This window comes from Dendrobates tinctorius, unplaced genomic scaffold (genome assembly GCF_039654945.1).
Source record: "Dendrobates tinctorius isolate UK_male_01 unplaced genomic scaffold, ASM3965494v1 ptg000039l, whole genome shotgun sequence".
Classification (NCBI taxonomy): domain Eukaryota; kingdom Metazoa; phylum Chordata; class Amphibia; order Anura; family Dendrobatidae; genus Dendrobates; species Dendrobates tinctorius.
In genome coordinates, this window is record NW_027361707.1 from 9976842 (window position 1) to 9995325 (window position 18484).

At 48.4% G+C, this 18484-nt stretch overlaps 1 protein-coding gene across 2 annotated transcripts in view; it reads left to right on the forward strand.

Annotated features, from left to right (window-relative positions):
- BOD1L1 (biorientation of chromosomes in cell division 1 like 1) overlaps window positions 1–18484 on the forward strand; it is a 107059-nt gene that overhangs the window by 79729 nt on the left and 8846 nt on the right. Inside the window, exons 12-15 of one of the 2 annotated variants that reach the window (XM_073574469.1) lie at window positions 3980–4064; window positions 4171–4253; window positions 4346–4427; window positions 4509–4567. In XM_073574469.1, coding sequence (XP_073430570.1) covers window positions 3980–4064; window positions 4171–4253; window positions 4346–4427; window positions 4509–4567 — 309 coding nt within the window. The remainder of the gene's footprint in view (window positions 1–3979; window positions 4065–4170; window positions 4254–4345; window positions 4428–4508; window positions 4568–18484) is intronic. The other variant, XM_073574468.1, reaches the window with a different exon arrangement.

Sequence of the window (18484 nt, forward strand, 5' to 3'; positions counted from 1 at the left end):
TGCCTTGCCCTTCAGTCTCGCCACCGCCCCCAGGGTCTATACCAAGGCCATGGTGGCTGTCATGGCCATTCTCCACGCTCGGGGAGTGGTGGTATACTGCCGTATCTGGACGACCTGCTGATCAAGGGTCCATCCCTTCCAGCCTGTGAGAAATCCGTGGATATCACAGTAAATACACTTTCTCGCCTGGGTCGGAAGATAAACTTCGAAAAGTCTTCCCCAATACCGGTCAATCAGATTTCCTTTTTGGAATTGATCTTGGACTCTTCCCGGGGGTTGGTCATTCTCACTTCAGAAAAGGCCCGAGCCTTACAACAGGCAGCGTGGACTCTTTCCCGACCGGTTTCTCACTCCATACGTTTTTCAGCATGGTAGTTCTCGGAAACATGGTGGCAGCGATGGGAGCGTTTCCATTCACACAGTTCCATTTCCGCCCTTTACAACATGCGTTGCTGTTAACTTGGGACAAGAACCCGTTCTCCCTGGACCCGCCAGTTCCTTCTGTCCCTGCAGGTCAGACGAACCCCCAAGCGGGGGACACTGAAATCCTTCCTGAGTTTAGGGAAGTTCTTTCTCCCAGTACGATGGTCGGTGGTGACCATCGACGCCTGTCTCCTAGGCTGGTGTGCGTTTTTTTCTTCGTCACCACACGGCACAGGGTCATTAGTTAATTCAAGAGTCACGTCTCCCCATCAACATCTTGGACATTCGAACGATCAAATTAGCTCTACTGAGTTTCCACCATCTCCTCGCAGGTCACCTCATCAGGATACAATCCGACAACGCCACGGCTGTGGTGTATATCAACTGTCAGGGAGGTACTCTGAGCAGGCCGGCCATGCACGAAGTGAGTAACATCCTCCATTGGGCCGAGACCAACCATTCGCCCATCTCAGCAATCCACACCCCGGGTGTGGACAATTGGGCGGTGGTTTTTCTCAGTCGCTAAGGCCTTGCCTCAGGAGAGTGGTCTGTTCATCCGGAAGTTTTTATCAGCAGATCTGCCATCGCTGGGGGACTCCGGATGTGGATCATATGGCCTAAAGATTAAACAACAGGGTTCCTCGATTCATTACCCGATCGCACGATCTAATGCGCCTTCCGAGCGGACACCCTAGTTCTGCCGTGGCACCGGTTCCGGCTCCCTGCATTCTTCCCCTGCTCCCAAGGGTCATAAAGAAAATTAGAGCAGAGGGAATACCGGTGATCCTAGTCGCGCCAGATTGGTCGTTCCGGCCATGATACGCAGAACTAGTACAACTAGGTGCCGGCGTTCCCTGGCGACTTCCAGATCGCATGGATCTACTCTCACAGGGCCCAATTTACCACCAGAACTCCGGGGCCCTGTCTTTGATGGCGTGGCACGTTGAATCCTGGTTTTTAGCACAGGCTGTTTTTTTTTCTCCCGAGGTGATCTCCACCATGATTAATGTTAGGAAGCCCGTGTGCATGCACATTTATCATCGCATCTGGAGAACCTTCTTCTCGTGGTGCAAGGACCATGGTCGATCCCCACTGGTGTTTTCTATTCTTTCCATATTGGAATTCCTACAATCCGGATTAACGTCAGATCTTGCGCTTAGCTCGCTCAAGGGCCAGATTTCAGCCTTGTCAGTACTATTCCAACGCAAAATTGCCACCGACTTCAGATGAAGACATTCATTCAGAGAGTCTCTCTCTCAGGTGGCGCCTCCCTATATTAAGGGCCATTGGAATCATGGGACTTTAACTTGGTTCTCGGAGCCTTACAGGAGGCTCTTTTCGAACCACTGCAGGACGGTACCGCTAGTTATTCTCTCTTGGAAGGTGGTCTTTCTAGCGGCAATTACGTCAGTTACACAAGATTCTGAATTGGCAGCCCTGTCCTGCCATCCTCCGTTCCTGAATTTTCATCAGGACGAGGCAGCTCTCAGGACGTTCCTGCCCAAAGTCAGGTCTTCTTTTCATCTCAATGAAGAAACTGTTTGGCCTTCCTTCTGTCCGGCTCCAGTCCATTGCATTGAGAGGGCCTTCCACACCCTGTATGTGGTCAGGGCTCTGAGACGGTACATCTCGCAGACGGCTCCCTTCCACAAGTCAGATGCCCTGTTTGTACTTCCAGAGGGGCATAGGAAGGGTCTAGCCGCTTCAAAAAAAACCAAAAAAAAAACCACGCTAGCCAGGTGGATTTGCTTGGCTATTCAGGAATCCTACCGTGTCTGGGACACGCCTATCCCAGCAGGGATTAAGGCACATTCTATCCGCTCAGTGGGCGCCTCTTGAGCCATTTGGCACCAGGCTCGGCAGAACAGGTCTTCAACGCTGTGACTTAGTCCAGCCTGCATACTTTACAAAATATTATCAAATTCATTCTCAGGCCTGTCTGCAAGGCTGCTTCTTGGTCCATCCTGCATACCTTTACAAACATTGCCTAATTCATTCTCAGGCCTCTGCGGATGCAGCTCTTGGCTGACGCATCCTGCAATCGGCAGTACCACAGTGTTGAGTCAGTGGTACATGGGGTAATAGCAGTTGTATGCTCCCCACCCAGGGACAGCTTTAGGATGTCCCACTGTCTGTGTCCCCCAATGAGGCGTAGGAGAAATAGGGATTTTTGTGTACTCACCGTAAAATCCTTTTCTCCGAGCCACTCATTGGGGGACACAGCACTCACCCTGTTTGGCCTATTGGCTCACTGTAACATTTTTAGGTTTTGACAGTTATGATTATTATTCGTTTAATGCTCCTACTGCTTTTTTTACCGAACTGGGGAATTCCCAGCCAGTGAGAGGGTGTATACTGCATGGGAGGAGTTAACTTTTTTCTGTGTTTACTTAGTGTCCTCCTAGTGGCAAGCAGCATAACATCCACTGTCTGTGTCCCCCAATGATTGGCTCGGAGAAAAAGATTTTACGGGGAGTACACAAAAATCCCTATTTTTGGTCCAACTTCTGGCCATGCAAAAAAAAAAAAAAAGGCACTCAGGCCGACGTATAGATGAGTGAGCGTTTTTTTTTTAAAATAAATATATATGCGCTAGTTTCTTCCATATATCAGATGAGATTTATTCATTCAAGTCTATGGGAGAGCAAAAAAAAATCTGAATCTGCAGAGCTGCCGTATAGCATCCGATTTTTATTGATTCTTTGTAAACTCTTTAGCATGGGAAACTATAAATGGCCTTGTTAATTTATAATTGCTGCTGCATAAAGAAAACCTGATGCCATACGAATAACAAATGAGAAAAAGCATTGACTGAGTTTTCGAGATGAAACTGACAATTTTTTTTATATACTTGTGTGAACATAGCCTGAAGATGAGAGATTTACGTTTCCCATACACACTAGATATGTTGGCCAAATGTGATTGTCAGACTAGTATGATGGAAGAAAAGAGGGATCGAGCATGTCCAGTTTCCAAATCTTTGTTTTTGCTAGGGATCAACCTCTGACAAAGGAGTCTGGTTTCCCATGGAAAACATTTCCACAATGAAGTGAGCATGCATGTGTAAGGGGGAAATAAAGGGGTATTCTCATCTCTAAGATCCTATCCCAATGTGTAGTTTGTGTAATAATAATAATTTTAGCAAATACCACAAACTTTTCTCAAGTGGATATGTTCCTCCCTGTAATACATGCTGAGTGTGAGGTTTGTGTCTGAAGGATGCTGTTGTGTTCCATAGCTCTTGTGTATCAGCACAGCTTCATTACTGGAGAGATTTCTCTTTTACAGCGCATGAAGGAGCAAGTGAAAAAAAATTCATAGCCCACACGCACAGCAGTTAAATGAAATTGACAGCTCTGAATGGACAAAAATTGGTAAAAAATCTGTGCCTCTCATAACAAAAGCTTTGTGCTGTTGCCTCTCGTCCACCAAATATTATACCCATGCACCATTTGACCCCAGAGGTCTCATGTTACAAATTTGGAACCAAGATCTTGGTCTTAATAATCCATTGAAAATTAAGGATTTTACTATTTTCTTTTCTTCTGTTGCTTAGGACCCAAAACTTAATGAGGAAGACAAATCTCTTTCAATAAAGTTGGATGGACCAAATAAATCCGAAAGTATCATAGAGCAAGGAGGTTAGTATGGAACTGGGCTTTTATGACCACGCTGATATATTCCGACAACCAGCCGTCAGGATACACAACAGGTGTAAATCTGTTTTGTGTTTTGTTCGTAACACAGATAATGTGGAAAGTGATGATATAGATGTAAAGAAAGACAAGCAAGCCACAAAGACACTACCGGATCCAAAAAGTGACAATGTGGTGAGCCATGCGTCTTTTACCTTAGTAAATTGCTGTTTTCCTGAGCTTTCTTATACATTTCTATAGGACTTATTTTTCTTTTATTATTTTAGGAATCCGATCCGAAACCTCAACCTGAGAAAAGAAAACGGGGAAGGCCTCCGAAGAGGCGCACTATTTTAGCGATGCAAGCTGGTAAGTGTTCTCTATCTTGTCTCGTTTGTCCCAATATGTTATATTCACCGACTGATCCTAATGTTTTTGCTTCTTCATTAGCCGCGAGGATGCAGTCTGAAGCACAGCACCCTCCAGATGTATGCATTGCCTCTGCAGTGGTAAAGAGAAATACTTTTCAGCTATTGTCAGTTCTATTCTTTAATTTTACATACGGTAATAACTGCAAAAAAAAAAAAAAAAGCCGCTTTTTTTGGACTATTGGACACATCCCAGTTATAGACAGCAAACACGTGAAAAAGGTATTTTAACCCCCCTTCACAACATATAACGTACAATTGCATCATATGTCCTTTCAACGGCTTTGGTATGGGCTTGCAAGCAAGCAAAGCCCGCATCTTTCACGGCAGATGAGTTTGGCTCACGGCATATGCGTTTAGCTGGCGTTCATAGGAAACTTTATTGATACCTAGCAGTGTTGATGCACTGTTATGTATGGTAAAAGCGATTGATGATCGCAGTTTCAAGTGTCTCAAGGGGAGTAAAAAGTGGGGAAAAAAAAATACACACATTTGGTATCACTATGTTAGCAAATCTGATCTATCAAAATATAAAATAATATGATTGATAAAAGGAGTAACAGGAATAAAAAATCAAAATGTCAGTATTACGTTTTGTTTTTTTTCTTCAAAATATCATATATATCCAAAATGTAATAGGTAAAATGTAAAGCTATATACATGTTTGGTATTGGTGTACTTGTACTGTCCTGGGGAATCATATTGCTCGGTCAGTTTTACCATATAGTGAACGTGGAAAAAAAAAAGCAATTGTGGAATTGCACTTTTCTCGCTCGCTTCATTGGGGGAACACAGGAAACCATGGGTGTATGCTGCTGCCACTAGGAGGTTTACACTATGCAAAAAAGGTTATCTCCTCCCCAGCAGTATATACCCACCAACTGGCAGAAAGCTTTTCAGTTTTAGCTTAGTGTCAGTAGGAGGTGGACACGGGCTGCTCTCAGCCCCGTATCTACCTTTTAGGTTTTGTGTTTTTATTAATGTCTATTTTTCAGGTCCAGCTTGTGATTTGGGCGACGGAGTGTAATGGCTCACTCCGCTCTCCCCTCTAGAGACCGGGAGCGCAGTGTGGGAATGCGTCACTACTGTACCCTACCGTGTCTGTCAGGCAGGACCCCATGCCTCCTAACACTTTAAGCGTGTTTGGGGCATCCGCAAAATCGAAGCTGCGGACTGATCCTTGCCACTACGTTGCCCGCCCTCCATAGCGGGTCGCTCAGGGGAGAGGAAAAGGAAAATGCGGTCTGGTCCTTGCTGCTATACCCCTACGCCACCCGTCCTCCAAAGCCGTTTGCTCAGGCATGGAAGACGGAATAGTTACCTGATGGCTACCGGAGATGCCCAGAGGTATAACCACAGATTCGTCTTCCAGCGCCAGGGATACGGTTTTCTTCAGGACAGGTATAAATGGTGCAGCGGGGGGCTTATATATACAGTACAGACCAAAAGTTTGGACACACCTCATTCAAAGAGTTTTCTTTATTTTCATTACCATGAAAATTGTAGATTCACTCTGAAGGCATCAAAACTATGAATTGGCACATGTGGAATTATATAATTAAAAAAAAAAGTGTGAAACAACTGAAAATACTGTATGTCTTATATTCTAGGTTCTTTAAAGTAGCCACATTTTGCTTTGTTTACTGCTTTGCACACTCTTGGCATTCTCTTGATGAGCTTCAAGAGGTAGTCACCGGAAATGGTTTTCACTTCACAGGTATGCCCTGTCAGGTTTAATAAGTGGGATTTCTTGCCTTATAAATGGAGTTGGGACCATCAGTTGTGATGTGCAGAAGTCTGGTGGATACACAGCTGATAGTCCTACTGAATAGGCTGTTAGGTGCTTTTTTCTCTAGCACTAGCAACCTTCCGTGACAGCATAGGAGGTTGTCTCCATGCCCTAATGGGGGACAGGAAGCATGAGAGGTTAAAAGGTCCCTCCCACCTCCCTCTCACCAGTGTCTTTCCTGTCCCCCATGGGGCATGGAGAGATCTGGTATGCTGTATGGCCGGCTGCTGCAGCGTACCTGGAGATCCAAAAGCTGGGCAGTGGTGGTCGGTGGCGCTGCCTCCCCTCCTCCGTTCTGCTCCCATCTCCCTGTGAATTCGGGACCGCTCCTGGCCCTCCCGCGCTCCCCTATGGGGGGTAAAACGGGCCAGTGATCCTTGACCGGAGGCCTCCTCTAGCTCTCCGGTCTCTCCTCCTCCCCCTGCGTGCAGTGCGATACCCGGAAGTGACATCACGCGCGGGTCACTTCCGGGGTATGTGGAGGACACGCTGTCATGGCGGCCCCCATCCTGTTGCCGGCGCGTGGAGCTCGCCAGCGCTTGCTGTGCCTGCTCCGGGACCCAGGGAGGAGGAGGGGGAAACAAATGACTGCGCTGAGGGCGGAGTTAACCTGTTATTAACCCGCCGGAAGACGCCGACAGGTAAGACGCAGAATCCCCTGTTAGCATGGACGGGTCTTCCTGCCCTGCGTGTGCAGAGCCCAGCGCTGCCCCAGCCACAGTGAGTGTACCTGGGGGTGGGTCCTAGTGGTGGGATTCGGGATAGAGGTCCTCAAAATACTTCTCCCCCTTTTCTTATAGGGAGAAAAGTCTGCCCATAAAAGCACCAATACTTCCAGCAAATCAGCCAAATGTGCTATATGCAGTACAAAACTCCCTTCAAACTGGGAGAAAAAGCTATGTCAAGCTTGCATGGATAAAGTAGTCAGGGCTGAGCACCCATCATTAATTGATGAGATTCGTAGCTTGGTCACTCATCAGGTTCAGGCCTCTTTAGCCGCCCTGCCCCCCTCCCCTCCACCACCTCCGCCCACTCAGATTATGGGCTCACCACCCTCGAAAAAACGAAGAGTTCAGGTAGAGGATTCAGAGTCCGAATCTGAAAGATCATACAATTCAGGCACCGAAAATTGGGAGCAACCAGGAACCTCTAAGTCGGCAGACACTAGAAAGTACCTCCTGTCCACGGAATATGTGGAGGAGTTGATCAGCGCAGTACGCGCCACTATGGGCCTAGAGGAGAAACCAGTCAGACAGCACAGGATCGCATGTTTGGGGGATATGAAGGACCCAAACGTCCAGGCTTTCCAGTTCATAAGAGTATAGCAGATATGATCTCCCAGGAATGGGAGTACCCGGAGAAACGCAACTCAGCCCCTTCAGAGCTTCGACATAGACTGCCCCTGGAGGGAGAGGAGTTTAAATGGGACATCCCGAAAGTTGATGTCCAGGTGGCAAGGGTGGTAAAAAAGACAGTTCTGCCGTTTGATGATGCGTCCCAGCTTAGAGACCCGATGGACCGTAAAGCTGAAAGCCTCCTGAGGAAAACATGGGAAACCTCTGCCTTTACTTTAAAATCAGGAATTGCGTCCACTTGTGTGTCTGGGTCTCTCTTCCAATGGATTGAGGAACTAGAGAGCCATATTTCTCGTGGTACCTCGAGAAGTGACCTCCTTAACTCCCTCCCTATCTTGCAAAGAGCCACTGGCTTCCTGGCGGATGCATCAGTGGAGATGATCCGTACCTCTGCCAGAGTCATGGTGGAGTGGGGATGTTACATCTAAGGTCAAACTCTGCTCTTTACCTTTCAAAGGTGAACATGTCTTTGGCCCTGCCTTAGATGAAATTCTGGAGAAGGCCTCAGATAAAAAGAAGGTACTTCCAGAGCAGAGAACCTCAAAAAAGTGTCTTTTTCGAGCCCCCCAGAATCAGTCATCCCAGCCGCGAGGGAAGGGAAAGACGGGAAGATGGAGCTATGCTAAAGGGAGAGGCAGGAACATCCTGGTTCCCCAGCAGCAGCAGCAGCCCCAGGAAAAACAATGACTCGATCCCGGTGGGGGGGAAGGCTTTTGAGGTTCTTCCTCGCTTGGCAGTTGATTTCCAGCAGCCCCTGGGTCCTCAATGTGATCGGAGAGGGCCTACTTCAGGAACTCGAATCCTCCCCCCCCCCCGCGGGGTATAAGAGTTACCTCCCTACCATCTCGGGAGATTCCGGCTCCAAATTCGGGCATTCAGCTTCTTCTACAGTCAAATGCCATCTCTCTGGTTCCTGTGGAGGAACAGGGAAGGGGGCATTATTCCAGATTATTCCTGGTAAGAAAGCCCACAGGGGAGGCGAGAATAATAATAAATCTGAAAGGCCTCAACCGACACATTGCATACCACAAATTCAAGATGGAGTTGGTAAAGACCGCCATTCCTCTGAAAGGGCCGTCTTACTTTATGGCAACTATAGATCTGAAGGATGAATTTTTCAACATCCCCATCCATCCTTCCCACAGAAAATATCTGAGGTTTGCAATCCAGCACGGTCCAGAAATAAGGCACTTTCAGTACAATGTGCTTCCTTTTGGGATATCGTCTGCCCCTCGAGTATTCTCCAAGATCATGACGGAGGCTGTGTCCCACATCAGAAGCCAGGGCATATGTATTGTACCCTACTTGGACGACCTACTGGTAATAGGAGCCTCCTACAGAACCCTGGAACACCAGGTGGCTCAGACTCTGGATATCCTCCAGTCATTAGGGTGGATCCCGAACATAAAAAAATCACAAATCCAACCTTCCGAGGTGGTGAAATTCTTAGGGATCCTGTTAGATTCAAAGAATCAAATGTCCTTCCTCCCGGAGGAACATCAGAGATCCATAATATTAAGGGTCTCAAAGTTCAGGGAACAGAGGTCCCCGACCCTCAGGTCAGCCATGTCCATCCTAGGGTCAATGACCACCTGCATCCAGTCGGTACCTTGGGCGCAGGCCCATTCCTGAAATCTCCAGTCCCATATCTTAAGGAACTGGAACCGGGATCACACCTCCCTGAACAAAAGGGTCCAGACCCCAGGAGCAGTGAAGGCCTCGCTAGCATGGTGGAGGGACCACAAAAACCAAGGGAATCAACTGGTCCCAGACCCCCTTAGTCACGGTAACAACAGATGCCAGCAAAAAAGGCTGGGGAGCTGTAGTGTCTCGACACCCATTCCAGGGGTTATGGAACCAGAAAGTGAGCACAGGTTCCTCAAACTTCAGGGAACTGAAAGCAGTGGAGGAGGCTCTACTAGCAGCAAAACACCTAGTCCAGGGCCATCATATCAGAGTCTACTCGGACAACATCACAACTGTGGCCCATCTCAGGCACCAGGGTGGCACAAGATCCAGCAACTTGGAGAGCCTCTCAAGCCGAATATTTTGCTGGGCGAAATACATCTCAGATCCCTGACAGCCATCTATCTAAGGGGTACCGCCAATCTTCAGGCAGATTTCCTAAGCAGAAAACGGATCCAGCCTGGTGAGTGGACCCTAAACAAAAGAATCTTTCAGAAACTAGTCAACAGGTGGGGCCTCCCGGAGGTGGACCTACTAGCCTCAGGAGAAAATACCCAGCTGAGAAACTACTTCTGCCTGAATCCCAAAGACAAATCCCTGGGAGTTAGATGGCTTCGCCCACAGATGGAGGTTCCATCTAGCATATGCCTTCCCGCCAGTTCCAATTCTTGCCGCAGCCCTGAGGAAGATCCGGGAGGATCAAACTCCAACCATCCTAGTAGCTCCACTATGGCCAAAGAGGAGCTGGTACTCTCTAATCACAAAGCTACAGGTAGACGGGCCATTTACCCTACCCATGGAGGACGAGGTTCTCTTGCAAGGCCCTCTTCATCACCTGAACCTCGGGAATGAAGTCAGCGGCCTGGCTACTGAAGCCCAGATCCTGAGGACTAGGGGGATATCAGAGGCGGTAATAAAAACCCTCCAGAAATCTCGGAAACCGGTTACCATTGCTATATATAATAAAATATGGAAAAAGTTCTCCTCATGGTGTCTGCCAGGTCTGCCCGACCCAGAGAACCCCAACATTTCCTGTATCCTGGATTTCTTACAGAGGGGGCTGGAACTAGGTGTAAAACCTAGCACACTGAAAGTACAGGTAACGGCGTTAGGTTCTATGTTCGACTGTGACTTGGCCAACCACCGGTGGATAAGAAGATTCATGGTATCAACAGTTAGGCTACATCCAAAGAAGCTAGTTGCTGTTCCTCCATGGGACTTGAATGTGGTACTTACGGGACTCACTCAATCACCCTTCGAGCCCCTCTCATCCTGTACTTCTCAACACCTCACCTATACCTATATGTTTCATACGCTGGATGTAAGACGTATAATTCTCCGCTACTTGGAGTATACCAAACCCTATAGAGTCGACCACAACTTATTTATCCATACCTCTGGTCCAAACAGAGGAAAGAAGGTGGCAAGGAACACCATTGCCAAATGGATTAAAAAGGCTATCTCTGAAGCATACCTGGCGCAAAACTTCACTCCCCCTGCAGGGATCAAAGCACATTCAACACGATCTACCTCTCCTTCATGGGCTGAGAGGGCAGGCACATCTTCAGAGCAGATTTGTAAGGCAGCAACCTGGTCCTCCTTACATACCTGTACTAAACACTATAGATTAGACCTTGTGTCCAACAGGGATTTAGTCTTTGGCCGAAAAGTTCTTCAGGCCGTTGTCCCCCTCCCCCCTAGTGCAGTATAGGTTGTTATGCCTCCTATGCTGTCATGGAAGGTTGCTAGAGAAAATAGAATTATACTTACCGGTAATTCGGTTTCTAGAAACCTTCCACGACACCACTATTTCCCTCCCTGCATTCTGTGAAAAATTCTGAGACTCTTAAGGTAACTGGTGCTATGGTAATCAGTTATAAGTCACTGGTGAGAGGGAGGTGGGAGGGACCTTTTAACCTCTCGTACTTCCTGTCCCCCATTAGGGCGTGGAGACAACCTATGCTGTCGTGGAAGGTTTCTAGAAACTGAATTACCGGTAAGTCTAATTATATTTTCTTGCCATAATACAAATTCTAAGTAAAGAAAAACGAGTGGCCATCGTTACTTTAGGAAATGAAGGTCAGTCAATCCGAAAAATTGGGAAAACTTTGAAAGTGTCCCCGAGTGCAGTGGCAAAAACCATCAAGCGCTACAAAGTAACTGACTCACTTGAGGAGCGCCCCTTGAAAGGAAAACCAATAGTCACCTCTACTGTGGAGGATAAGTTCATTCGAGTCACCAGCCTCAGAAATCGCAGGTTAACAGCAGCTCAGATTAGTGACCAGGTCAATGCCACACAGAGTTCTAGCAGCAGACACATCTCTACAACAACTGTTAAGAGGAGACTTTGTGCAGCAGGCCTTAGCTGCTAGGAAACCACTGCTAAGGACAGGCAACAAGCAGAAGAGACTTGTTTGGGCTAAAGAACACAAGGAATGGATATTAGACCCGTGGAAATTTGTGCTTTGGTCTGATGAGTCCAAATTTGAGATCTTTGGTTCCAACGACCGTGTCTTTGTGCAACGCAGAAAAGGTGAACGGATGGACTCTACATGCTTGGTTCCCACCGTGAAGCATGGAGGAGGAGGTGTGATGGTGTGGGGGTGCTTTGCTGGTTACACTGTTGGGGATTTATTCAAAATTGAAGGCATACTTAACCAGCATGGCTACCACAGCATCTTGCAGCGGCATGCTATTCCATCCAGTTTGCGTTTAGTTGGGCCATCATTTATTTTTCAACAGGACAATGACCCCCAAACACACCTCCAGGCTGTGTAAGGGCTATTTGACCAAGAAGGAGAGTGATGGGGTGCTACGCCAGATGACCTGGCCTCCACAGTCACCAGACCTGAACCCAATCTAGATGGTTTGTGGTGAGCTGGACCGCAGAGTGAAGGCAAAAGGGCCACCAACAAGTGCTAAGCATCTCCTTCAAGACTGTTGGAAGACCATTTCCGGTGACTACCTCTTGAAGCTCATCAAGAGAATGCCAAGAGTGTGCAAAGCAGTAATCAAAGCAAAAGGTGGCTACTTTGAAGAACCTAGAATGTAAGACATATTTTCAGTTGTTTCACACTTTTCTGTTAATTATATAATTCCATATGTGTTAATTCATAGACTTGATGCCTTCAGAGTGAATCTACAATTTTCATAGTCCTGAAAATAAAACGCTTTGAATGAGAAGGTGTGTCCAAACTTTTGGTCTGTACTGTGTGTGTGTGTGTGTGTATACGTATGTGTGTGTGTGTGTGTGTGTGTGTGTATGTATGTGTATATATATATATATATATATATATATATATATATATATATATATATATATATATATATATATATATATATATATATATATATATATATATATATATATAATGTGTGTGTATATATATTTATTATCTTACACTCCAGAGGTCTGAAGGTGGGAAGATGTCCATAGGGTTTCCGCTCCATATAGCCTCCTCACGGTCCCATCCCTGGCCCCTTCGGTGATCTGCAGGGCCTACCGCACTTTCCCCCCTGCGGCCTCCTTTCCCTAATTTAGTTCCCTGCTTCAATTTGGGCCTACTTCAGCGCTAGGCCACGACCCGTCGGCCGGCCAATCACTGGCGCCGACGCTCTGTCTGGCCCCGACGCTCTATCTGGCCCCGCCAACCTCTCCCGGCCAATCAGCAGCCCTCTGTCTCCCCCTTCCCTGCAGTGCCACGCTCCTTTTCACAACTGCCCGGCATCTATGCGCGCCTCCCCCGGATTTCCCCTCCCTCCTGGCCTCAATAGAGCGTGAATTCTGTGCGCCCAATAGGCTCCGCCCACAAAACCGCGCCATCTTCTATCCGATCCACAGCTCATCGCTCTGCAACCCCTCAGCAGCAGCTCCCGGTCGCCCACTGCTCCAGCGTCTCCTCTCATCGCTCTGCAGCCTCCTAGCAGCAGCTCCTCTCATCGCATTGCTCCCGGCCAGGATGCAGGTCTGTAAGCTCTGTCACTGGGGGGTGGGCTTTCCCTGGCAGATCTTCCCTGGCACATAGCTTCTCTCCTTTCTATGTCTACCCTTAGGGAGCCTCTCTCCCATCCTCCTCTCATTGTAGTATACTTCATGTTCTTCCTGCAACAAGACGTTTCCCTCTGGTCAGACCTCATCCCTCCGTCTTAATTGCAGACCATCTAAGATGTCTTCCCAGGAGCCCCCCACTACTCGCACCGAGGAGTGTGCCCGTCCTGAGAGGGTGACCTCTCTGTCTGTCGGTAGCTGACCTAACTAAGGTATCTCACACTTTGGTCTCGGTTTTGGAACAGCTTCCTAATCCTGCACCTGCTAGCAGGTCTCAGCAACCGCCTTCTGATGTGTCGAATATTAACCCCTCACATACCCAAAGGGTTTCCCCTCATAGGAAGTCCAGATCTTCAAAAAAGCGTGCCCGCATGGCCTTACCGTACAGCTCATCATCTTCATCACCGCCTTCCAGGGTTCCAGTTTTCTCTCTGTCCCCTCATCAGACGCTCCAGAGTCGCTAGAGTCAGATCCCCGTTCTGAGTCAGATTCTGATGTGGACTCAGCACAGGTCTCAAAACTGCATGACACGGTAGATAGTTTGTTTGTTGCTGTTAATAAGACTCTCCCTGAGTTCTCTCCTTCTGAACAGACTGTATCTTTCAGGAAAAAAAAGCGCCCTACCCGTGTCTTTGCCAACCATGACGAGTTCAACAGGACCTTCGTGGTGGAATGGCAGCACCCAGACAAGCGTTTTCAGAGAAGAAGACACACATGTGTCCTGTATCTTTTTCAGCCTGACCTGCTTAACAAGTGGGCAGTGTCTCTTTCGGTGGACCCTCCGGTCTCCCGGCTGGCCACAAAACTATACTCCCTCTGTCTGACAATTCCTCTCTAAAGGAACCCTCTGACAGACGCATAGAGTCTCTGGCTAAGTCCGCCTTCGAGACCATGGGCTCTTCTTTCTGCCCGTCCTGCGTCGCCACCTGTGTGGCTAAGACAGTCTCCACATGGGTGAAGCATCTCCGCCGAGGTATCATCGCCGGTGCCCCGGTCGATGACCTAGCCGATCTGGCAGGCCAGATCGACCACGCGGGTAAATACCTTGTGTCTGCGTCTCTGGATGCAGCCGCCTGCCCAGCCATAGCAGCCGGCAACGTCGTTGCGATCCGCAGGGTCCTGTGGCTTAAGGCCTGGAATGCTGACTCTGCATCAAAGAAGTACCTCACAGGCCTTCCCTTCCACGGTTCTCGCCTATTCGGAGAGGAGCTGGACAAGATAATCTCCAACGCTATGAGAGGGAAGAGTACTCTTGTACCAAAGCAGACGGTCAGGCGTACGGCGCATGCACTGTTCCTTTTCGGAGGTTTCAACCACAGAGCAACCCGCGACAAGACAGCTCCCCTGTGCGTCAACAAAGGAAAGGACCCTCCTTTAAGCCATCCCCGACCTGGTGCTCAAGACCTACCCAACGCCGTCCTCCCAGGTCAGGCACCAACAGATTTTCATCTGCATGACGGGACGCCCCCACCTGGGAAACCTATCAAGGTGGGTTATCGTCGCCTTCAGTTTCCGGACGAGTGGCTGTCCGTAGACGACGACTCATGGGTACGGGACGTCGTCTCTTACGGTTACAAGATGGCTTTCTACTCTCCCTCAATCTCGTTTTTTCGAGTACCGTCCAACAAGAGATATCTCTCTCATTCCGGGGTTTTTCAAATCTATCGACTCCCTCTTCGTAGCCGGCATCATCGTTCCGTTCCAATACAAGAGCGCTTCTCGGGTTTTTATTCCAACCTGTTTGTAGTTCCAAGGAGGACGGCTCAGTTCGTCCCATTCTGGACCTCAAACTCCTGAACTGATACGTATGCCTGCGTCACTTCAAGATGGAGTCCCTTCGATCCTTGATAGCCTCCATGGAACCAGGGGAATTCTTTCGGTGGACATTCAAGATGCCTACCTACACATTCCCATCTTTCCCCCCACACCAGAGATTCCTTTGTTTCGCCATTCAGGGGGTTCACTTCCAATTCATGGCACTGTCGTTCGGCTTAGCCACCGCCCCCAGAGTTTTTACCAAGGTGATGGCGACAGCAATGGTTATTCTACGCAGCAGAAGCATTCTCGTCATTGCCTATTTAGACGACATCCTCATCAAAAAGTCTGTGGCGTGTCAGGAGAGCCTGCAGATCACCCTGGACACTTTTACTCGGCTAGGCTGGATAGTCAACACCGCGAAGTCCTCTCTGACTCCAGTCCAATGTCTGGTTTTTCTAGGGATGCACTTTGACACCGCCCAAACAAAGATCTTCCTACCCAAGGACAAATCCCTGGCTCTCATACGCAGAGTTCGATCTCTTAGAGGTCGCTCGCCCCGCTCCCTCCATTTCTGCATGAGTGTGCTAGGCAAAATAGTGCCTCAGTGGAAGCAGTTCCATTTACTCAATTTCACATGTGCCCTCTCCAACTCTTCTTTCTGGCGAGATGGGACAAGTCGATTCAGTCCCTGGATCGGGTGGTCTCGTTTCCACCGCAGATAAAACCGTCCCTGAGATGGTGGGAGCGCTCCTAGTCGATCCGTCTCGGGAGATCCTTCCTCCCCATTCATTGGAAAATAGTCACGACGGATGCCAGCCTTCTCTGCTGGGGAGCAGTTTTCCCGGATCTGACAGTCCAGGGTCGGTGGTCATCTCAGGAATCTGCCCTCCCCATCAACATTCTGGAACTCCGAGCAGTATTCCTTTCCCTGGTACATTTGCAGGAACTTCTTCAGGGATATCCGATTCGGGTTCAGTCTGACAACGCCACGTTGATGGCGTACGTCAACCACCAAGGTGGGGCTTGAAATCAGGCAGTAATGTCAGTGGTCGCTCGGATCCTGTCTTGAGCTGAGCAGAATGTTGCAGCGATCTTCGCGGTGTGCATACCAGGGGTCGAAAACTGGGCGGCAGACTTTCTCAGCCGAGAAGGGCTGGCCGCAGGCGAATGGTCTCTGCACCAGTCAGTCTTCCACAGAATTTGTCTCAGGTAGGGGACTCCAGACGTAATGGCGTCCAGGCTCAACAACAAGGTTCCGCAGTTTGTATCCAGATCTCGCAACCCGCTGGCAATTGATCTCGATGCACTAGCGATATCTTGGGCACAGTTCACCCTTCCGTACCTATTCCCACCTCTACCGCTACTCCCCAGGTTAGTCAAAAACATAAAAGCAGAAGGAATTCCCGTGATCCTCATCGCCCCGGATTGGCCTCGGAGACCCTGGTAGGCAGAGTTAGTCAACCTCGCAGTGGACACGCCATGGAGACTTCCGGATTGCCCGGACCTTTTGTCGCAGGGGTCCCTCTTCCACCACAGTTCTCAGTCGCTCAATTTAACGGCATTGCTGTTGAAGCCGCGGTGTTGAGATCAGGTGGGTTCTACGACCAGGTCATACAAACTATGATCAAGGCGAGGAAGCCCTCGTCTTCCAAGATTTACCACTGAACCTGGAAAGCATATTTCCTCTGGTGTGAAGATCACCAAATCACTCCAATGGTGTTTCATGTACCATCCATCTTGTCTTTTCTACAATCTGGTCTGGAATTCGGACTGTCTTAGTTCCATTAAGGGACAGATTTCAGCTCTCTCAGTCCTGTTCCAAAGGAATTTAGCCGTTCGCCGACCGCTTAAAACTTTTGTTTAGGGAGTGGCCCACTCCGTTCCCCCCTACCAGCCACCAGTGGATCCCTGGGATCTTAATTTGGTACTTGATGTTTTACAGAAGTCTCTGTTCGAACCACTGTGTGAGATCTCGTTCATATTTCTTTTCTGGAAGATCGCCTTCCTGGTCGCGATGACCTCAATCAGACGGGTTTCTGAGTTGGCGGCGCTCTCCTGTCGTTCTCCTTACACGATTCTTCATCAGGACAAGGTGGTCCTGCGTCCAGTTCCATCCTTTTCTTCCCAAGGTGGCTTCTGGCTTTCATCTGAATGAGGACATTGTGCTTCCATCTTTTTGTCCGTCTCCGTCTAACCCCTGAAAAGCGGTCGTTGCACAAACTGGACCTTGTGAGGGTTCTACAAGTTAATCTGTCCAGGACTGAGCCCTTCCAGCGCTCAGATTCTCTATTCATTATCCCTGAGGGTCCTCGAAGGGATCTTCCTGTGTCCCGGTCTACCATTGCTCGATGGATCCGTTCCACTGTTCTTGAAGCTTACCGTCTAAGAGGTAGAGCAAGGCCACTGAGTATTACGGCACACTCCACGCATTCGGTGGGAGCCTCCTGGGCAAGTCCGCCATCAGGCATCGGCCTTGCAGCTCTGCAAGGCTGCTACATGGGTCTCCATTCATACCTTTACTAAATTCTACAGGGTTCACACTCATGCTTCTGATGCGAACCTTGGCAGAAAGGTCATGTAAACCAAAGTGGCCTGAGCTCTGACTTGAGGGTATTATTCTTCTTCCCACCCTTGGGACTGCTTTTGGACATCCCATGGTTTCCTGTGTCCCCAAATGAAGTGAGAGAGAACTAGATTTTGGGTACTCACCATAAAATCTGTTTCTCAGAGCCTTCATTGGGGGAAACAGCACCCGCCCTTGTTTTTTGTTGTATCAAGTTCTGTTATTTGCTGTTACGTTCTTTCTGTTATGTTCTCTGCTTCTCCTACTGCTTTCTCACTAACTGAATAGCTTTCTGCCAGTTGGTGGGTATATACTGCTGGGGAAGAGTTGACCCTTTTTTTGCATAGTGTCAACCTCCTAGTGGCAGCAGCATACACCCAATGTTTCCTGTGTCCCCCAATGAAGGCTCCGAGAAACAGATTTTACAGTGAGTACCCAAAATCTATTTTTTTTTTTACAATTTCCACACACTTGGATTTTTTTTGTCCCTTCTTTCCAGTGCATCACAAGATTCAAAAGCACAACTTGTCTCGCAAAAAACAAGACCTCATACGGTTGTGTACGGACAATTAAAAAAGTTTATAGCTCTTGGAAGAAGGTTGAGAGCAAAACATAAATGGAAAATAGCCCGGTCATGAAGGGGTTATTAAAAACTTCCACGACATTTAAAGAAGTTGAGGGATCAATAACGCTAATGAGAGTAGTTGGGTAGTAGTCCTCCTTAGTGTTACCATGCCGCATGTTTTGCACACATATAGCAATACTTTATATTTTCCCGTTGAAGCTAAATATCACATAC